Source organism: Bos mutus, chromosome 8 (assembly GCF_027580195.1).
Source record: "Bos mutus isolate GX-2022 chromosome 8, NWIPB_WYAK_1.1, whole genome shotgun sequence".
NCBI classification, from domain to species: Eukaryota; Metazoa; Chordata; class Mammalia; order Artiodactyla; family Bovidae; genus Bos; species Bos mutus.
The window spans coordinates 31,738,713-31,762,003 of NC_091624.1; the positions used below are offsets into that span (position 1 = coordinate 31,738,713).

Here is a 23,291-nt window from a genome sequence, read left to right on the forward strand (position 1 = left end):
GCTTCCTAATGTCAAAATGCAGAACAATTCATTTATAATATGTCAGTAAAGTTTTAACATTAGTAAAAGCAGTAAGAAGTTACTGTCTATGGCTTATAAAGCATTTTCCTGTCCATGATCTAACTTGGAGCAGTTGTCAGGCAATTAGATCTCTTGTGAATGAGCTTCCATTCTTTCTGGAAGGAGAGGTGTTGATGGAGGGATTGTAGGAAGGGAGGGAGACAGAGCAACATGCCCAGTTCCTGCAAGGAGGGTGCACAGGGTGGGCTGAGAGGTAGGGTAAGGACAGGGTTAGTGTGGTGTTGGGGAGCGGTGTTTGCAAAACATCGAACAGAGAGCCTGTTTCTCTTCCCCACCACCCACAGGCCCCAGGCACCCCAGCTTTTCATTCTCCAGTAGAAGCTGCATTAAACAAGAAAACCGAGTTCACAGGGTTTGTGAACACTGTAAACGCTGATGCAGAACAATCTAGTTTTGTCATTGTGTGCTTGTTTGCTTTTATTTTGAAGTAGAAGGTACAGTCTTTGAGGTCAGTCTACCAGTATCATTTTCCAAGGCAGATCTCATCACATCAGACATCAAGTGATGGGAGACACCTCTTGGGGAGAGGGGGGATGTTGTCAGTCAGGGAAAGGGATGGGAAATGAGTTGTCTCCCAGTTTAGGGTGAATCAGTGGCTCTCAACCCTGGCTACTTGCTAGAAACACTTGAAGAATCCTTCAGTAAATAAATGGTGTTAACAAAAAGGAGAGGAAGGAATTACTTTCCTGCCATCCATTCTTTGTAATTCAGTGAAGGTATACTGAGCCTCTGAGCACTGTGCAAACAGGCACAGTGAGGCATAGCTCTTGCCTTCAGTGAGCAGACAATCCATCAGGGAGGACATTCCCATGAATAGACTGTGAGCTGCTGTGGAAGGGCTGACAGGGCTGTGTCTGGTATGTGGTGGGACCAGGGAAGCTTCTGGAAGATGTTAGGAGGGCTAAGCTGTCAGCGGGCAGAAAGCACTTCCATGGGGTGGGGGGACACCCCATGACTGAAGGTGGGAAAGAGAAAAGCAGCTTGTGGGGTGCTGGTGGCCTCAGGACCTTTGCGGCTGTTGGAATGTGGAAGGCTGGAGGGGAGTGATAGCCATGTGGCTCATGGAGAGACGAGCATGAAGCCAGGGGACAGTGAACCAGGAGTCCATGGAAGGCAGGTGTGTGCACACGCAGGGTTCCAGAGGCTGAGGGTGAAAGGCTAAGCGGCAAGGCCAAGTGTGGGGCCAGGGCTCCCTTGATAGGGTCTGAAGCCAAGTATGGGGGACTTGGGGACTCTGGGAGAGATGGGGGTGATCTGACTGGCTTTTTAGAAGGTTCCTACCCACGAGGACGGGAGCCGGAGACTTTAGATAGCAATCCTCTATAACCCAAAGCACCCAAATAGAATTTTTACACTGCCACTCTTTCTTATATTGCTTGGTAATGGTAATAAAGAACCAAATTAAATTTTATCCCTAATTTCCTTCTTTATTCAAGTAATGCCAGGCTACAGCAGAACAGTTTTTATTTCAGCCCAACAGGCCACTATTTGAGGATAATCAACAAATACTAGAAATTCCAAGGCTGGAAATCCACAGTCCTTTACTTTTTAAAGTTTTTAATTATGGCGATGTGTCTGACTTTATGAACTCCCCCTCCGTCCTTCAGGGCCCCGAGGGAGGCGGGGGTGGGGCAGAGTTGTACATTAGTAAGATTGAATCCTGTAGTGTTACTGAGATGACTAGGAACTTGGAACAGTGGCTCCGAGCCAGGGTAAGAACCAGCGCTGTGAGACAGGACGCACTCGGTCGTATTTATCATCTGGAGACCCTGGAGCCATGAAGGGAAAAGAGGGATACAGGGGAGGTGTCCTGGCGTCCTGGCATCTTCGCTGGAGTCCTGGGCTCCCTTCCTGATTTCCTCCAGCTTTTTGCCGTCTTAGGTACGGAATCGCGGGAAGCGTGAACGTGACGGGGGATGAGGTGAAGAAACTGGACGTGTTATCCAATGCCCTGGTGATCAACATGCTCCAGTCCTCCTACAGCACCTGCGTCCTGGTGTCGGAAGAGAATAAAGAAGCCATTATCACCTCCAAGGAGAAGAGGGTACGTGTGGCAGCCGGGCTGAGGTTCTTCTGTTCACCAGTGGAGGGCGCAATTGAATTGGGAAGAACCTGATTGCCTTGCTTTATTTCAGTTTCTGGGATTTTTTTCTCTATTGCTTAATTTTTGTTTTCCAGAAACCACGGTTTGCGTATTTCTTTACTTTGAAGTTTTTTGCTGTTTAGTCAAAGAGACTCCATAATAAGGAAGTGATTCATTCAGGAAATAAATCAGAGTGCTTTACCGAAACTTATCAGTGGACACGGTTCATCTTGGGTTTTCACCTAATGTATTAGTAACAAGTCCCAACGTTTTGGAGCTTGAAAATCAGGTCCAGTAAAAAGTAGAGTTCCTGGGAAGAGCGATATTTTTGGTCTTTTACTTTTCTCATCCCCACAATCTTCGCCCCTTCCCCAAGGGGGTTTGGTTTTAGCAGAGATTTCCTCATGCCTGGCAACCTGTTAGACTACAACAGAAAAGAAATTGTAAAGATTGTTGCTCTTGCCTTAATACAATGGTAAACTTGTTTAGTTCATGGCATGCCTGGGGAGGGTCTATATTCAGTATGTTTCCACAGTTTATTTTTTTAAAAATTGGTGGCCAAAAATTTAACCCATGTTCAGTTGCGATACAGTAATACCACATAAATGCCAGTACTGTTGGCTCTTGTTTTATACACTGGATCTTGGGGACAAGGTGCCATTGCTTTATGATTAGCTGAAAGGATGGAAAAAGTAAAGCCAAATTTATTAAACACTTACTATATACTGAGGATTGTGCAAAAGCCCTTTGTACTTGTCTCACGTAATTCAGGCTAAGTCACACCTGTTATTCTCAACTGTCACACCGGCTCCTGAACATTCTCCAGTGTGTGCTTGATGTTGAGCAAATAACTGCTGAATGCATGCAGGCATGAATGAATGAGCTGATTTGGATTATCTACAGGGAGAATGAGAGATTTCCAAGTTTATGGATTCCACTCCCCTACCCCTACCTCCTATTGAGAAAGAAGGAAGGAAAGCCAAATTAATCTAGGGCACTACTCATTGGAAAGTCAGGGGAAAAGTAGCTAAGCAGTGGGAGAAATGACTCCCATTTTACTTGATGTTGTCCTGGCAGTATTTAATGAGCCAGGAGACCCCAGTCCCCATCATTAAGGCTCTCACAGAACCTTGTACCTAGGCGGTCAGTAAAAATTATCTGGTGATTTCTTTCCACTGAGTTGTCTGTGACAGCAGCATGGGCGGACATGAGGGACCTGGTATCCCAGGACCCCACCTGGTCTGTCTTCTGGTCTTCAAGTCAGAAAGGAAAGGCAGATGTAGCAAAACCCAAAGGAATACTTTTATTCTCTTGATGTACTTTCATACAGCTGCTATCTTAATTAAGAGAGGCCCAGAGGCCCTGGGACCTTGTCCTGAAGTTTTGTTTTGATAAAAATGTGCCAAAATGAAGAAACCCTGTCTGGGGAGAAGCTCGATGTATCAATAATTCAATAACGACCTTACTATGGACTTAGGTAGAACTTGCCCAAGTTTATCTGAAGCTTCTCCAACTCCTTCCAGCATGGTGCCCAGTTCAGACCAGTTCCTCTCACACCTTCAGCAATTCCCAGTGGTCCCAGGTAGGAGGGGAGGATGAAGCCAGAGTAGGTGGGAGTAAAGATATTTGGGGATAGGTGGGAATCAGCTAATCTGATTAATCAGCTAATCTTCACCCCCTGTGGGAATCAGCTAATCTGTTTATGGGCAAGTGAGCTCTGAACTGCACAATTAATATATGTGGATATGCTCTGCATTCCTTAAGTAATTGTAATTGTAATTTTTGATAAGGATATCCCTTTGGTCTAAGTCGCTTCTGATGGGGTGTTACCTGCCAGACTCAGCCACTTACACAGAGTGTGTTCACTGGAACAGAGTGTTGACTTATGCAGTGTATTGACCTGTGTTGATCAGGTGTTCTGCCTTCTGTGCACGTAGGGGAAATACGTGGTCTGCTTTGACCCTCTGGACGGATCTTCCAACATTGACTGCCTGGCTTCCATTGGAACCATATTTGCCATCTACAGAAAGGTGAGCAAACAGTCTGCTCTTTAACACCTCCTTCCTCTGATGGTTTCAGGAAGGTTCCTGGGCTCAGAGCCACGAGTCTGGAGTTCTAACCTTTGTCCTCCCACTAACCAGACACACCACAGCAAGCAAGCTACGAACCTCCCTCTGCCTCAGAATCCTCATTGAAGACCCAAGTCGGTATTTTCCCTCAGCCCTTGTCTCAGTGTTCATGGGAAGGCAGGGTGAGAGGATACATGGGACCTTATTTTGAAAATCTGGGTGTGATACAAATGCCAGACATGGAGTTAAGTTCCAAGTGACATCTGAAGGCCCCTGTGTTCCTTCCTTGTGTGTCTCACATCTTATTGCATTCATTTTCTGTTGCTGCTGTAACAATTCACACGCATTTAGAGGTTTAAAACAACACCCATTTATTGTGTCCCAGTTCTTGGGTCAGAAGTCTGACAGCATGGCTGAGCTGTATCTGATAAGGCCAAAATCTGGGTGTTAGCTGGCTTGGTCTCCTATTGAGAAGAGCTCGCTTCCAGGCTTATTGAGGTTGTTGGCAAAATTCAATGAAATAGTCAATATCCACCCTCTCAATAGGTGCAGTTTTTTGTTCTTGTGATGAGCAACTCTCACATTAGTTGCTCAGTCATGTCTGACTCTTTGCCACCCCACAGACTGTAGCCCACCAGGCTCTTCTGTCCATGGAGTTCCCCAGGCAAGAATACTAGAGAGAGTTGCCATCCCCTTCTCTAGGAGACCTTCCCAACCCAGGAATGGAACCTGGGTCTCCCGCATTGCAGGCAGATTCTTTATCATCTGAGTCACCAGGGAAACCCCATAGCAGCTTTCAAATATACAGTGTGGTATTGTTAACTGTAGTCACCATGCCATCTATTACATCCCAAGGACTTATTTATTTTATAACTGGATGTTTATATCTTTGACTACCTTCACTCCCTTCACCTACCTCCATCCCCTGATTCTGGCAACCACCAATCTGTTCTATGAGTTGGGTTGTTTTTTTTGTTTGTTTTGAGTCCACACATAAATGAGATCATACAGTTCTTATCTTTCTCTGGCTTATTTCATCTAGCATGACACTGTCAAAGTTCATTCATATCATCACAAATTGCAGGATTTCCTTCTTTTTCATGGCTGAATTATATATATATATATACACATTTGAAATAGTGATTTCATTTCCTTCATGTTTATACTAAAAAGTATAATTCCTGGAAATTATATATAGCTCTATTTTTAATTTTCTGAAGAACCACCACACTGTTTTCCATAGTGGTTGTACCAGTTTACATTCCCACGGGCAGTTCACAAGGGTTCTGTTTTCTCCACATCCTCACCAACACGTGTCCTCACTCATCTTTTTTATTTAGTCCTTCTGGCAGGTGTGAGGTGATATCTCATTGTGGTTTTGATCTACCTTTCCCTGATGGTTAATGATGTTAGACATCTTTTCATGTACCTGTTGGCCCTTTGTATGTCTTCTTTGGAAAAATGTCTATTTGGTCAGATTGTGTTTTTTGCCATTAAGTTGTGTGAGTTCTTTATATATTCTGGATATTCATCCCTTATTCTATGTATAATCTGCAAACGGTTTTTGCCTTTTCCTTTTTTATGATGGTCTTAATAGCATCTTAAGACCAACTGATTTAAAAATGAAAAGGAATAATGAATGAGGCTGTGCATGTGTGCAGACAGTGGATATGTTGGAAATCTCTATTTCTTTCCCACAATTTTTATGTGATTCTAAAACTGTTCTAAGAAAATGAAGTCTGAAACAAAAAAGAGAGGAATATTATTATATATAATATGGGCTATTCACATATGGATTTTGGTGATTTTTTTTTTTTTGCTTATTTCTTTTTCTTTTTTTTTTTTTTTTTTTTTTTTTTGGATTTTGGTGATTTTTGAACACAGAGATTTTGTCTTAAAATTTAAGCAAAACACAGGCTCTGAAGGCTAGTCCAAATAACCACAGATTCTCTCTGATTGTATTGCTAAAGAAGGGGGACAATATTGCTTAATGCTCTAGTGAGAGAGCAGGTCGCTTCAGAGCTCTAATTACAAAAAAAAAAAAAAACTGCAAAAGAAATGACACTGTAAATAAAATTAACAGGCAGATGACAATTGAGGAAAATGTTTGCAACATATAAGGCATTTATATTTTTCATATGTAAAAAGCAAATCAACAATGCTTGCATGCCAAGTTGCTCCAGTCATGTCCGACTGTGCTACCCTATGGACTGTAGCCCACCAGGCTTCTCTGTTAGTGGGATTCTCCAGGCAAGAATATTGGAGGTTGCTGAGCCCTCCTTCAGGGGATCTTCTTGACCCAGGGATTGAACCCAAGTCTCTCATGTCTCCTGCATTGGCGGGCAGGTTCTTTACCACTAGCGCCACCTGGGAAGCCCAAAATCAACAATAAGAAGATGACTGTCTAGATAGAAAAGTAACCAATGACGTGAAACAGGCAACTTACACAATAAGAAATAAAATGGTCAATTAATATATAAAATTTTACTTTATTAATTATACAAAATGGAAACTAAAGCAAGTATCTTTTTTTTTTCCCACCCATCAAGTTGACCAAGTTGAAAAAAAAAAAAACAAAAACAGCACTATCTTATGTTTATCAGATTAAATTAAAATGAACACTCTTGTCACTGGTACCAGCCTTGTCATGGTGAATGGGCTTGCATAACTCTGTGAAGTTATGAGCCATACTGTGCAGGGCCACTCAGGACAGATGAGTCATAGTGAAGAGATGTGACAAAATGTGGTCGACTGGAGGAGGCAATGGCAACACACTCCAGTATTTTTGCCAGGAGAACTCCATGAACAGTATGAAAAGATAAAAACATATGACACTAGAGGATGAGCCCCTCAGGTTGGAAGGCATCTAATATGATACTGGGAAGAATGAAGGGCAATTACTAACAGGTTCAGAAAGAATGAAGCCGCTGATCAAGGAGGAGACGGCAAGACTGAACATCTGTTTCTTAGTAGATGTTAGTGAACATTACATGTTAGGAATTAGTAAACTAAAATGGATGGGAATGGGTGAATTTAATTCAGGTAATCATTGTATCTACTACTGTGAGTAAGAATCCATTAGAAGAAATGGAGTAACCCTTATAACAACAAAAGTGTCTGAAATGCAATACTTTGGAGCAACCTCAAAAATGGCAGAATGATCTTAGTTCATTTTCAAGGCAAACCATTCAGCGTGACAGTAATCTAAGTCTATGCCCCAACCACTGACGGTGAAGAAGCTGAAGTTGACCAGTTCTGTGAAGATCTACAACACATTTGGGAACTAGAACCAATAAAAGATGTCCTTTTCATCATAGGGGATTGTAAAAATAAGGAATGCAAAACTAGGAAGTCAAGAGATGCCTGGAGTAACAGTCAGGTTTGGTCTTGGAGTACAAGATGAAACAAGGCAAAGACTAACAGAATGTTGTCAAGAGAAAGCAATGGTCAGAGCAAACATCCTCTTACAACAGCACAAGCGAGGACTCTACACATGGACATCACCAGATGGTCAATATTGAAATCAGATTATGTTCTTTGCAGCCAAAGATGCAGAAGCTCTATACAGTCAGTGAAGACAAGACTGGGAGCTGACTGTAGCTCAGGTCATGAGTTCCTTATTGCAAAATTCAGGTTTAAATTGAAAAAAGTAGTGGAAACCACTAGGCTATTCAGTTCAGTTCAGTTCAGTAGCTCAGTCGTGTCCAACTCTTTGCAACCTCAGGGACTGCAGCACGCCATTCCTCCCTGTCCATCACCAACTCCTGGAGCTTAATCAAACTCATGTCCATTTCATCTTCTCTGATCCCCTTCTCCTCCTGCTTCCATCTTTCCCAGCACCAGAGTCTTTTCAAATGAGTCAATTCTTCACATCAGGTGGCCAAAGTATTTGAATTTCAGCTTCAACATCAGCATCAGTCCTTCCAATGAATATTCAAATGATTTCCAAAGAATAGCAAGGAGAGATAAGAAAGCCTTCCTCAGTGATCAATGCAAACAAATAGAGGAAAACAACAGAATAGGAAAGACTAGAGATCTCTTCAAGAAAATTAGAGATACCAAGCGAACATTTCATGCAAAGATGGGCTCAATAAAGGATAGAAATGGTATGCACCTAACAGAAGCAGAAGATATTAAGATGTGGCAAGAATACACAGAAGAACTATTCAAAAAAGATCTTCACAACCCAGATAATCACAATGGTGTGATCACTCACCTAGAGCCAGACATCCTGGAATGTGAAGTCAAGTGGGGTAAAGGAACAGGATAAATGCCCACCAAACCAAACAAAAGAGGAAGAGATAGGGAATCTACCTGATAAAGAATTCCAAATAATGATACTAAAAATGATCCAAAACCTTGAATACAAATTGGAGTTACAGATAAATAGCCTGGAGACAAGGATCGAGAAGATGCAAGAAAGGTATAACAAGGACCTAGAAGAAACAAAAAAGAGTCAATATATAATGAATAATGCAATAAATGAGATAAAAAACACTCTGGAGGGAACCAACAGTAGAATAACAGAGGCAGGAGATAGGATAAGTGAGATAGAAGATAGAATGGTGAAATAAATGAAACAGAGAGGAAAAAAGAAAAAAGAATGAAAAGAAATGAAGACAACCTCAGAGACCTCTGGGACAATGTTAAATGCCCCAACATTTGAATCATAGGAGTCCCAGAAAAAGAAGACAAAAAGAAAGACCATGAGAAAATATTTGAGGAGATAATAGTTGAAAACTTCCCTAAAATGGGGAAGGAATCCAAGTCCAAGAAACCCAGAGAGTCCCAAACAGGATAAACCCAAGGCGAAATACCCCAAGACACATACTAATCAAATTAACGAAGATCAAACACAAAGAACAAATATTAAAAGCACCAAGGGAAAAACAACAAATAACACACAAGTGGATTCCCATAAGGATAGCAGCTGATCTTTCAATAGAAACTCTTCAGGCCAGGAGGGAATGGCAGGACTTATTTAAAGTGATGAAAGAAAATAACCTACCACCCAGATTACTGTATCCAGCAAGGATGCCACTCAAATATGAAGGAGGAAAAAAAAACAAATATGAAGGAGGAATCAAAAGCTTTACAGACAAGCAAAAGCTGAGCGAATTCAGCACCACCAAACCAGCTCTCCAACAAATGCTAAAGGATCTTCTCTAGACAGGAAACACAAAAAGGGTGTATAAACTCAAACCCAAAAACAATAAAGTAAATGGCAACGGATCATACTTATCAATAATTACCTTAAATGTAAATGGGTTGAATGCCCCAACCAAAAGACAAAGACTGGCTGAATGGATACAAAAACAAGACCCCTATATATGTTGTCTACAAGAGATCCACCTCGAAACAAGGGACACATACAGACTGAAAGTGAAGGGCTGGAAAAAGATATTCCACGCAAATAGAGACCAAAAGAAAGCAGGAGTAGCAATACTCATATCAGATAAAATAGACTTTAAAACAAAGGCTGTGAAAAGAGACAAAGAAGGACACTACATAATGATCAAAGGATCAATCCAAGAAGAGGATATAACAATTGTAAATATATATGCACCCAACATAGGAACACCACAATATGTAAGACAAATGCTAACAAGTATGAAAGGGGAAATTAAATAACACAATAATAGTGGGAGACTTTAATACCCCACTCACACCTATGGACAGATCAACTAAACAGAAAATTAACAAGTAAACACAAACTTTAAATGATACAATAGACCAGTTAGACCTAATTGATATTTATAGGATATTGCACCCCAAAACAATGAATTTCACCTTTTTCTCAAGCGCACATAGAACCTTCTCCAGGACAGATCACATCCTGGGCCATAAATCTAGCCTTGGTAAATTTTAAAAAAATGGAAATCATTCCAAGCATCTTTTCTAACCACAGTGCAGTAAGATTACATGTCAATTACAGGAGAAAAACTATTAAAAATTCCAACATATGGAGGCTGAACAACACGCTGCTGAATAACCAATAAATCACAGAAGAAATAAAAAAGAAATTAAAATATGCATTGAAATGAATGAAAATGAAAACACAACAACCCAAAACCTATGGGACACTGTAAAAGCAGTGCTAAGGGGAAGGTTCATAGCAATACAGGCTTACCTCAAGAAACAAGAAAAAAGTCAAATAAATAACCAACTGTACACCTAAAGCAACTAGAAAAGGAAGAAATGAAGAACCCCAGGGTTAGTAGAAGGAAAGAAATCATTAAAATTAGGGCGGAAATAAATGCAAAAGAAACAAAAGAGACCATAGTAAAAACCAACAAAGCCAAAAGCTGGTTCTTTGAGAAGATAAATAAAATTGACAAACCATTAGCCAGACTCATCAAGAAACAAAGGGAAAAAAATCAAATCAACAAAATTAGAAACTAAAACGGAGAGATCACAACAGACATCACAGAAATACAAAGAATCATAAGAGACTATTATCAGCAACTATATGCAAATAAAGCGGACAACTTGGAAGAAATGGACAAATTCTTAGAAAGAACAACTTTCCAAAACTGAACCAGGAAGAAATAGAAAATCTTAACAGACCCATCACAAGCACGGAAACTGAAACTGTAATCAGAAATCTTCCAACAAACAAAAGCCCAGGACCAGACGGCTTCACAGCTGAATTCTACCAAAAATTTAGAGAAGAGCTAACATCTATCCTAGTCAAACTCTTCCAGAAAATTGCAGATGAAGGTAAACTTCCAAACTCATTCTATGAGGCCACCATCACCCTAATACCAAAACCTGACAAAGACGCCACAAAAAAAGAAAACTATAGGCCAATATCACTGATGAACATAGATGCAAAAATCCTTAACAAAATTCTAGCAAACAGAATCCAACAACATATTAAAAAGATCTGTGACCAAGTGGGCTTTATCCCAGGGATGCAAGGATTCTTCAATATCTGCAAATCAGCAATGTAATACACCACATTAACAAATTGAAAGATAAAAACCATATAATTATCTCAATAGATGCAGAGAAAGCCTTTGACAAAATTCAACATCCATTTATGATAAAAACCCTCCAGAAAGCAGGAATAGAAGGAACATACCTCAACATAATAAAAGCTATATATGACAAACCCACAGCAAACATTATCCTCAATGGTGAAAAATTGAAAGCATTTCCCCTAAAGTCAGGTACAAGATAAGGGTGTCCACTCTCACCACTACTATTCAACATAGTTTTGGAAGTTTTGGCCACAGCAATCAGAGCAGAAAAAGAAATAAAAGGAATCCAGGTTGGAAAAGAAGAATCAAAACTCTCACTGTTTGCAGATGACATGATCCTTTACATAGAAAACCCTAAAGCCTCCACCAGAAAATTACTAGAGCTAATCAATGAATATAGTAAAGTTGCAGGATATAAAATCAACACACAGAAATCCCTTGCATTCCTATACACTAACAATGAGAAAACAGAAAGAGAAATTAAGGAAACAATTCCATTCACCATTGCAATCAAAAGAATAAAATACTTAGGAATATATCTACTTAAAGAAACAAAAGACCTGTATATAGAAAACTATAAAACACCAGTGAAATAAATCAAAGACGACACAAATAGATGGAGAAATATACCATGTTCATGGATCGGAAGAATCAATATAGTGAAAATGAGTATACTACCCAAAGCAATCTATAGATTCAATGCAATCTCTATCAAGCTACCAAGGGTATTTTTCAGAGATCTAGAACAAATAATTTCACAATATGTAGGGAAATACAAAAAACTTCAAATAGCCAAAGCAATCTTGAGAAAGAAGAATGGAACTGGAGGAATCAACCTGCCTGACTTCAGGCTATACTATAAAGCTGCAGTCATCAAGACCGTATGGTACTGGCACAGAGACGGAGTATAGATCAGTGGAACAAAATAGAAAGCCCAGAGATAAATCCATGCACCTATGGACACGTTATCCTTGATGAAGGAGGCAAGAATATACAATGGAGAAAAGACAATCTCTTTAACAAGTGGTGCTGGGAAAACTGGTCAATCACTTGTAAAAGAATGAAACTAGAACACTTTCTAACACCATACACAAAAATAAACTCAAAATGGGTTAAAGATCTAAATGTAAGACCAGAAACTATAAAACTCCTAGAGGAGAACATAGGCAAAACACTCTCTGACATATATCACAGCAGGATCCTCTATGACCCACCTCCTAGAATATTGAAAATAAAACCAAAAATAAACAAATGGGACCTAATTAAAATTAAACACAACAAAGGAAACTATAAGCAAGGTGAAAAGACAGCCTTCAGAATGGGAGAAAATAATAGCAAATGAAGCAACAGCCAAAAATTAATCTCAAAAATATACAAGCAACTCCTGCAGCTCAATTCCAGAAAAATAAATGACCCAATCAAAAAATGGGCCAAAGAACTAAATAGAGATTTCTCCAAAGAAGACATACAGATGGCTAACAAACACATGAAAAGATGCTCAACATCACTCATTATCAGAGAAATGCAAATCAAAACCACAATGAGGTGCCATTTCACGCCAGTCAGAATGGCTGTGATCCAAAAGTCTACAATCAATAAATGCTGGAGAGGGTGTGGAGAAAAGGGAACCCTCTTACACTGTTGGTGGGAATGCAAACTAGTACAGCCACTATGGAGAGCAGTGTGGACATTCCTTAAAAACTGGAAATAGAACTGCCATATGACCCAGCAATCCCACTGCTGGGCATACACACCGAGGAAACCAGAATTGAAAGAGACACATGTATCCCAATGTTCATCGCAGCACTGTTTACAATAACCAGTACATGGAAGCAACCTAGATGTTCATTAGCAGTTGAATGGATAAGAAAGCTGTGGTACATATACACAATGGAGTATTACTCAGCCATTAAAAAGAATACATTTGAATCAGTTCTAATGAGGTGGTGAAACTGGAGCCTATTATACAGTGAAGTAAGCCAGAAAGAAAAACACCAATACAGTATACTAGCGCATATATATGGAATATAGAAAGATGGTAATGATAATCCTGTATGTGAAACAGCAAAAGAGACACAGATGTATAGAACAGTCTTTTGGACTCTAAGGGAGAGGGTGAGGGTAGGATGATATAGGAGAATGACACAGAAACATGTAAATTATCAAATGTGAAATGAATCACCAGTCCAGGTTCGATCCATGATACAGGATGCTCGGGGCTGGTACATGGGGATGACCCAGAGGGATGGGATGGGGATGAAGGTGGGAGGGGGTACAGGATGGGGAACACAGGTACACCCATGGCGGATTCATGTCAATGTATGGCAAAACCAATACAATATTGTAAAGTAAAGTAAATAAATAAAACTGAGATTAAAAAAAATGAAGTCAAATGGGCCTTAGGAAGTATCACTATGAACAAAGCTAGTGGAGGTGATGGAATTCCAGTTGAGCTATTTAAAATCCTAAAAGATGATGCTGTGAAAGTGCTGCACTCAATACGCCAGCAATTTTGGAAAACTCAGCAGTGGCCACAGGACTGGAAAAGGTCAGTTTTCATTCCAATCCCAAAGAAAGGCAATACCAAAGAATGCTCAAACTACCACACAATTGCACTCATCTTACATGCTAGCAAAGTAATGCTCAAAATTCTCCAAGCCAGGCTTCAGCAATATGTGAACCATGGACTTCCAGATGTTTGAGCTGGTTTTAGAAAAGGCAGAGGAATCAAAGATCAAATTGCCAAAATTCACTGAATCATCGAAAAAGCAAGAGAGTTACAGAAAAACATCTATTTCTGCTTTATTGACTATGCCAAAGCCTTTGATTGTGTGGGTCACAATAAACTGGAAAATTCTGAAAGAGATGGGAATACCAGACCACCTGATCTGCCTCTTGAGAAATTTGTATGCAGGTCAGGAAGCAACAGTTAGAACTGGACATGGAACAACAGACTGGTTCCAAATAGGAAAAGGAGTACGTCAAGGCTGTATATTGTCACCCTGTTTATTTAACTTATATGCAGAGTACATCATGAGAAACGCTGGACTGGAAGAAACACAAGCTGGAATCAAGATTGCTGGGAGAAATCTCAATAACCTCAGATATGCAGATGACACCACCCTTATGGCAGAAAGTGAAGAGGAACTCAAAAGCCTCTTGATGAAAGTGAAAGTGGAAAGTGAAAAAGTTGGCTTAAAGCTCAACATTCAGAAAACGAAGATCATGGCATCCGGTCCCATCACTTCATGGGAAATAGATGGGGAAACAGTGGAAACAGTGTCACACTTTATTTTTCTGGGCTCCAAAATCACTACAGATGGTCACTGCAGCCATGAAATTAAAAGACGCTTACTCCTTGGAAGGAAAGTTATGACCAACCTAGATAGCATATTCAAAAGCAGAGCTGTTACTTTACCAACAAAGGTTCATCTAGTCAAGGCTATGGTTTTTCCTGTGGTCATGTATGGATGTGAGAGTTGGACTGTGAAGAAGGCTGAGTGCCGAAGAATTGATGGTTTTGAACTGTGGTGTTGGAGAAGACTCTTGAGAGTCCCTTGGACTGCAAGGAGATCTAACCAGTCCATTCTGAAGGAGATCAGCCCCAGGATTTCTTTGGAGGGAATGATGCTGAAGCCGAAACTCCAGTACTTTGGCCACCTCATGGGAAGAGTTGACTCATTGGAAAAGACTCTGATGCTGGGAGGGATTGGGGGCAGGAGGAGAAGGGGACGACAGAGGATGAGATGGCTGGATGACATCACTGACTCGATGGATGTGAGTCTGAGTGAACTCTGGGAGTTGGTGATGGACAGGGAGGCCTGGCGTGCTGCGATTCATGGGGTCACAAAGAGTCAGACACCACTGAGCGACTGATCTGATCTGATCTGATGATATTTCCAGTAGTCATGTATGGATGTGAGAGTTGGACCCTAAAGGATGTTGAGCGCTGAATAATTGATGCTTTGCATTGAGGTGCTGAAACAGACTCTTGAGAGTCCCTTGGACTACAAGGAGATAAAATCAGTCAATTCTAAAGGAAATCAACCCTGAATATTCATTGGGAGGACTAATGCTGAAGCTGAAGCTCCAATACTTTGGCCACCTGATGGTAAGAGCAGATTCATTGGAAAAGACCCTGATGATTGAGAAAGATTGAAGGCAAAAGGAGAAAAGGGTGGCAAAGGATGAGATGGTTAGAAAGCATCACAGACTCAATGGACATGAATATAAGCAAACTTGGGGAGATAGAGGAGGATGGAGGGGCCTGGCATGCTGCAGGCCATGGAGTCTCAAAGAGCGGGATACTACTTAGTGACTGACCACCACCAACAACAAACCATAAGTTTATTTTTCATGTCTGTAACTCTATTTCTGCTTATATGTGGAATCTAAAAAAAAAAAAAAAAAAGAGTGGGCTTCCCTGGTGGCTCAGATGGTAAAGAATCTGACTGCAATTCAGGAGACCTGGTTTCAATCCCTGGGTCAGGAATTTGCCTTGGAGAAGGAAATGGCTACCCACTCCAGTATTCTTGCCTGGGAAATCCCATGGACAGAGGGGTCTGGCAGGCTACCACCCATGGGGTCACAAAGATTCAGACATGACTGAGCGACTAACAACACACATAAAAAAAGAGCACAAATAAATTTATTTACAAAGTGTGGCTTCTCTTGTGCAGAGAGTGGGTGTGTAGACGAGTGGGCTCAGTAGTTGCAGCACTGAGCTGTAGAACACGGGTCCAGTGCTTGTGGCACATGGGCTTAGTTCTTCCGAGGCATGTGGGATCTTTTTGGAACAGGGATCGAACTGGCGTCCTCTGCATTGACAGGCAGATTTGCATTTACACCACCAGGGAAGTCCTAAAACTTTATCTTTTATTGTTTTTTTTTTTTTGGCCCCACCACACAATTTGTGGAATCTCATTTCCCTGACCAGAGATTGAACCTGGGCCATTACAGTGAAAGCCTGGAATCCTAACCACTGAACCACCAGGGAACTCCCTAAATGTAAAACTTTAAAAAATTATAGTAAAACATAAGATAAAAATCTCTAGGAATTAAGGCTTAAGTTCTTAGACCTAATTCCAAAATTATGATCCATAAAATTTTTAAAAATGATAGTTGGATTTCATTAAAATTTAAAACTTTTGCTCTGCAAAAAGCTCTGTTAAGGGGATGAATATAAAAACTATAGAGAATATTTGTAAACTACATGCCTGCAGAGGACTCATACCTAGAATATAAAAGAAGTTCAAAAGTCAACTGTAAAAATGCCAAACAGTTCACTTAGAACATGGAATATGAAGAGACATGTCACAGAACAGGTAAGATAAGTTTTTTGGCAAATAAGCACATGAAAAATGTCCAACATCACAAGTCATTAGGAAAATGCAAATTAGCAAATGCAAATTAAGTGCTATATCTTTATGTGGTGGTATGTACATAATCCACTCATGTTAAAATGCCATAGAGCTATACATACACTTAATACCAATGTCAGTTCCTGGTTTTCATATTGTACTATCATAAAATATATAAAATGTAACTATTTGGGGAAATTGGGTGAAAGGTACACAAGATCTCTCTGTATTACCTGTGCAACTTCCTGTGGATCTATAATTATTTTTAAGTAAAAACTTAGGAGAAATTTTTTAAAAATTTATTTTATTTTTGGCTGTGCTGGATCTTCATCGTTGTGTGAAGACTTTGTCTAGTTGCTGCAAGAAGGAGCTACTCTCTCGTTGCAGCGTGCAGGCTTCTTTTTGTTGTGGCTTCTCGTGTTGCAGCGCACGGGGTCTAGGGTACGCAGGCTTCAGTAGTTGTGGCTTGCAGGCTCTAAAATGTGGGCTCAGTAGTTGTGATGCATGGGTTTAGTTGCCTGGTGGCATGTGGAATCTTCCTGTGCAACCTGTGTTCCCAGGATTGGCAGGCAGACTCTTAACCACGGATCACCACGGAGTCCAAAAATGTTTTTTAAATTTAGGAAAAACCTAAACTTGAAGTGACAGAGATTGATTAAATTTGGGGTGTCCATACAATAGCCTGTTCAGCATACTGGTGAAAAAGTATATATGAGTGTGAATAAAATTGCGTATGTATATGTGTGTATGAACTGAATGCAACAACCACGGGCCAGATTGCACTAGGAGGTAGGAAAGCAGATGTAAACAAGACAGAACTGCCAGTATGGGAGCTTACAGTCTATTTAGGAAGCCAGTCATCAATCACGCTAATAAGTTATGTTGGGAGTGTCAGAGGAAAAGCATTGAGTACCCAGAAGACCAGGAGGATGGTCAGGAGATGGTGGGGAGGGTGACACTCAAGTTGCTCCAGGAACCATTTGTCAAGACGGGCAGCAATGGGAGAAGATCAGGAATTTGGGGAGGGGTGGGTGAGAAGGGGCAGATAAGTCCATCTCAGACATGTTAATATTGAGGCAACTGTGGAATACCTGAGCAGGAATGTCTGATGGGCAGGTGGCTCCAAGGCTGGGCTCTCAGGGTAGATGGAGCTGTAGGTCTGGGAGGCAGCATCTGTGTGGGGCTTAGGATTTTGGCTGCAGGTGAGATGGCCAAGAAGTGTGTAGAATATAAAGAGAAGAGATCTCTATTAGTTAGGACTCTGTTATAAATGTCAGGGATGAGTCAGGAAACCCCAAAGCTTCAGAGAGGGACTGGACCAGAGAAGGTCAGGCCAGGAGAGCTTTTTCCCTTGAAGTCTCTCATCTCACCTTCCCAGTTTTCTCTTGTTCTCTAGCCAGTGGCAGAGGAAAGATGGTCACCCAATAACTTCTATGTGGATATTCACCAGAATGCTGTAGCCCCAAACAGATTTCTGGAACATAGAGTGGGCCAGTTGGAGTCATCACATTCCACAAGGTGGCAATGAAGAAAGTTCTTTAGATGGTCTGGCTGGATATTCTGAGTGCTGGGAAGAACCAGGAGGAGCACTGACGTTTAAAAGGTCAGAAGAAGAGGAGTTGGCAAAAGCAAATGAGAAGGCATATGGAGAGTCTTAGAAAGAAATTCAGAAAAGAGGGAAGTGGACAGAAGCTCAGGAGAGACACATTTCATGAATGAGGTAGCAGCCACTGGATCCAGTGCTGCCAAAAGGCAGAGTAAGAGGAAGACTGGAAAGTGTATGCCCAATTTAGTGGCAGCCTGCAGTGAGGACAGGAGAAGGGAGATAACCAGTGTAGACAGATGTTCTCCATCCCAAAACCAAGATGAAGACAGAGATGGGGCAATAGCTTGAGGGAAGCCCTGGGTCTAGAAAGTACTGTTTAAATTTTTCTAAGACCAGTGAACTAAAGAGCCTCTTGATGAAAATGAAAGAGGAGAGTGAAAAAGTTGGCTTAAAACTCAACATTCAGAAAACTAAGATCATGGCATCCGGTCCCATCACTTTATGGCAAATAGATGGGGAAACAATGGAAACAGTGAGAGATTTTATTTTGGGGGGCTCCAAAATCACTGCAGATGGTAACTACAGCCATGAAATTAAAAGACGCTTGTTCATTACAAGAAAAACTATGAGCAACCTAGACAGAGTATTAAAAAGCAGAGATGTTACTTTGCCAACAAAGGTCCATCTAGTCAAAGCTATGGTTTTTCCAGCAGTCATGTATGGATGTGAGAGTTGAACTATAAAAAAGCTGAGCACCAAAGAATTGATGCTTTTGAACTGTGGTGTTGGAGAAGACTCTTGAGAGTCCCTTGGACTGCAAGGAGATCCAACCAGTCCATTCTAAAGAAGATCAGTCCTAAATATTCATTGGAAGGACTGATGCTGAAGCTGTACTCTAATACTTTGGCCACCTGATGTGAAGAACTAACTCATTTTAAAGACCCTGATGCTGGGAAAGATTGAAGGCAGGAGGAGAAGGGGACAACAGAGGATGAGATGGTTGGATGGCATCACCGGCCCATTGACATGAGTTTAGGCAAGCTCTGGGAGTTGTTGATGGACAGGGAGGCCTGGCGTGCTGAAGTCCATGGGGTCACGAAGAGTTGGACACGACTGAGAGGCTGAACTGAACTGAAGGCTGGTGAGGTCTATTTGTAAGTCAAAGCCAGAGGAGCCAAAGGGGGAGGAGTGGTTCTTTTCAAGCCCTAGTGCAGAGTCTAGAGGACCAAGGACAAGGTGTGATGCCAAGCGGAGGCTGCAGGATCCCAGCTCTGAGAAAGAATAGGCTCTAGTTTGGGAGAAATCGGAGAACAGAACTCTGGTTTCATACACAGAAAACGTAATCCTTCTGATGACTAAAATGAAGATATTTCAGAAACTTCAATGGGAAAAACTAAAGATTTTAATTAAAAAATCCAATTCTGCCTTTGACTTCTACTTTGCTGAAAGTCCTTAGGAGATCATGCTGTAGAGCAGTAGCTCCCACACTTTAGTGTGGAAGGTTGATTCTGAGGGCCCATGGTTTCTGATTCTGTAGGCCTGGGGTGAGGTTCAAGAATTTGCATTTCCAAGATCCCAGGTGATAATGCTGCTTCTTAACCACATTGAGAATCATTTCTCTAGAGCCTGGTTCTCAGAATTTGTATGTGGCCTGGGAATCTGGAAATAAAGTAAATTTATCGAGTACATGTGCAAGTTGCATAAAAATGTATCTAGCTCTAAGAAAAAAAAAAGGTTAGAAAGAATGCAAGATTGTGAAAGTAAGGAAAAAATATTAAAGGGAATACACTGTTTTAATTTTTTAATTAATGGTTTTTGTAGTCCTGAGGAAATATGAAAATAACAAAAATATTAAAAGGAATGTGGTATCTTTAAAGAAGGATAAAATTTGGTGTAAATGTGGCATCTTTAAAGAAGGATAAAATTTGGTGTAAAAACAAAGGCCTTAAGGGAATCCCTGATCATCCAGTGGTTAGGACTCTGTGCTTTCACTGCCAAGCATGGGAGTTCAATCCCTGGGAGGGGAGCTAAGATCTCAGAAGCTGCACAGCATGGCCAAAAAAAGAAAAGTCATTGTGATTTTACTAGCGGACAGCAAACTCGGCCCCATATTCCAAATGCTGTTGAGAAGAATGCTGGCTTCCCACCAAGAGGCTTGGGTCAAGCCCCAGCTTTATTACTGTCTGGTTTCAAGATGCTGTGTACCTTTCTGACCTCCTTCTCTTCTCTTTCAGAAGAAGAGAAAAGTTCTCTTTGAAAAACAAAAATTCTCTTTCAAAAAAATTTTATAGAGCCTCTTCGTTGTTTCATAAAACATAATGTGAAAGTGCTGTGCCTTAGGGAAGCAAAATTTTCCACCCCCAAAAGTGTCTCTATGGCACGAAAATTCATTTAGGCTGATTATTTTTAAGGCCCGAAAGACTCAGGAAGAACCTTTAATCTACACCCCAGTTGCCTAAAACAATGTGGATAGTAAGATATTGTTTCCGGAAGGGAGCTATTACCATCCGTATTATAGTATGAAACTAGGCTTGTAGACTGGGAGGAACTTAGCAGAATCTGTTTGTTAGAATTGCACTCTGTATCCGATTGTCTCTGCAGGGTCCAGGGAACATTTGTTTACCAAACATTTGCTTTTCCATCTCCGTGTGAATTGTCTTCCTCACCTTTGAAGTCCCAAGCCACTACCTCCAACATCCTCTTTTGTCTTTAACTGATGAGGAGGGCTTTAGACATTTTGGCAAGTTACAGTTTTCCTGGGTCTCTCCCATGTATACATATTACTAAACCTTTTTTTGTTAATCCTGTTAATTTGCCTCAAATCAATATAATTCTTAGAAGAGCCTGAAGAACTTAAAAGCGTAGAGGAAAATTTCTTTCTCCCTGATAGTACTTTAAAAGATATAAAATCTCATATAATTACAACTTATTTTTTTACCTTGAAATTTTTTTTTTAAGGAACTTCTTGATGGTCCAGTAGTTAGGGCTCCATGATTGCATTCCTGGGGGCCCAGGTTAAAATCCCTGGTTGGGGAACTAAGATCTTATAAGCCACATGGCATGGCTGCCCCCCCACCACCAAATTTTTTTTTCAGGAGTTAATTATCATAATGGACATGCTTCCAATGTGTGTGTAATATTCAAGCTCACTATCATTCTCTTTCCTATGAACATAATCTGTCTTCCTAACTTTAAATGTGCTATTTTTCACTTCCATCAGTTTCCAGTTCTCTGGAATAATTCTGCTCAGGAGGAAATCTCTATGTAGTATTTCTGGACCTGTCTTTTTGTTGCAGGAAGGGAGATCCTTCCAAGGCCCAAGAGTGGGTTCTTGTCTAACACTCAGAAGTGAATTGTCCGAGGAGACACATGTGCTGACAGAGCAAGACACTTTATTGGGATGCCCTGGTTATGAGCAAGAGGGTGAGGGAACCCAGGACTGCTCTGCCACGTGGCTCCCAGTCTCAGTCTTGGGTTTTATGGGGATGGGATTAATTTCCTGGTCATCTCTGTCCAATCATTCTGACTTTGGCCTACTGGTGCACACATTGCTCAGCCAAGATGGATTCCAGCAAGGAAAATTCTGAGAGGTTGTTAGGACATGTGGTATCTCCTTTTGACCTTTTCCCAACTCTTCCAGTTGGTGGTGGCTTGTTAGTTCTGTGTTCCTTACCAGGACTTCCTGGCTTAAATAACTCATGCAAGTGGTTACTATTGTGCCTGACCAATGTGGGTGGTTTCAGTCAGTGTTTCCCCTGACATTTTAGCCAAAACTCACTGGTGTCTAGAGAAAGCACAGCCTCTAGCTGAATATCTGTGGTAGCTACTCTAGTAAACAGATGGGAGAAAATCGAATGACAGAAGCAGTAAGGCCAACAATTTTTGATTTGATCCTTGCATAGGAAGCACCACAGTCTTTGGGTATGGTGATCTTTGGGAAGCAAGTTTGGAGCTTCAACTTGTCACGTGTCATACTTATTTGCTCTGTGTGTGAAGCTGAAGCTAGTTGGATCTGTTGCTCTGAAAATAGTTCATTCAGATCTGCCCATTCACTTTTCCTTCAAAGCTCCTCTCACATTTGCCATCCATAATGATGTTAAGGTGTAGAACCAGAGCCCGAGTGTTCCTGCAAACATTCCCCTCTCCCCTACTGCTTCCAAAGTGTGTGCAGTGTAGTCAGAATCTTAGACGATGGTGGAAAAAGAACTGAGCAACCCCAGTGGCCACGTTCCTGCCTCTCCTTCCCCCATCCAATCAGCTCCTCACAGTGGGGGCAGGAAGTTCACTCTCTTTGTTTCCAAATTCATAAGATTTGCTTCCTTGCTTTTTTGAGCATAAGAAGGTAGGGAAGGACAAGCCCTTCAGGAGATCCTTGGAAAAGCAGGTTGTGAAATCCAGTCTCATCTGCGGCTCCCCCCTTCCGTCAAGAACCTTTGCTGCTTCTCCCTTGGATGCCTGCCTCATCCTGTCTCACTGAATTCACACTTCTATGCACACTGTTAGCTAACAAGAGAGGCTTCCTCAAGAAAATGTCCAGATTTGTAGACTTGGGCCCTAAGGTGGGAACAGGCAGGGGCAGAGCCTTGAAGGGGCAGCTACCTGGGTTGATTCCAGCTCCGTCTGATGTTGGGTGAATTATCCAATCACTCAGGCTCTAAGTTTTTCATCTGTATGATGGAGACCATAAAGATACCTATCTCGGAGTGCCGTTGTGTATGTATAATGAGATATTGCACAAAATCAGAGCTCAATGACCTTGGTCATTATAATCATTAGGGAGCATGGCTTATGATTTTTAAGAAAGGCTGTGATTTTAGCACCTTGGCATGCTCTTCTTGGCAGGAGAGAGATAACTATGTTCAAGAAATGGAGAAATCCAAGAATGGCCTTTGCAATGGCTCAGCTAGATGCAGTCATTAACATGGCAACTCGTTTCCTCCAGCTACCTTTACTGCAGCTTGAAAATCTAAGAACCGCACTTCCTTCCATGGTTCAAGTAGATCTGAAGTGCAGTTCAGTTCAGTTGCTCAGTTGTGTCTGACTTCACAGCCCCATGGACTGCAGCACATCAAGTGCCCCTGTCCATCACCAACTCCCAGAGCTTGCTCAAACTCATGTCCATCAAGTCGGTGATGCTGCCTCTGGCAAAGGGCTCTCTCCAGAGACAGT

At 41.3% G+C, this 23,291-nt stretch overlaps 1 protein-coding gene across 1 annotated transcript in view; it reads left to right on the top strand.

The window, feature by feature from the left end:
* FBP2 (fructose-bisphosphatase 2) overlaps positions 1–23,291 on the top strand; it is a 43,662-nt gene that overhangs the window by 3,405 nt on the left and 16,966 nt on the right. Inside the window, exons 2-3 of the mRNA XM_070375365.1 lie at positions 1,963–2,125; positions 4,102–4,194. Coding sequence (XP_070231466.1) covers positions 1,963–2,125; positions 4,102–4,194 — 256 coding nt within the window. The remainder of the gene's footprint in view (positions 1–1,962; positions 2,126–4,101; positions 4,195–23,291) is intronic.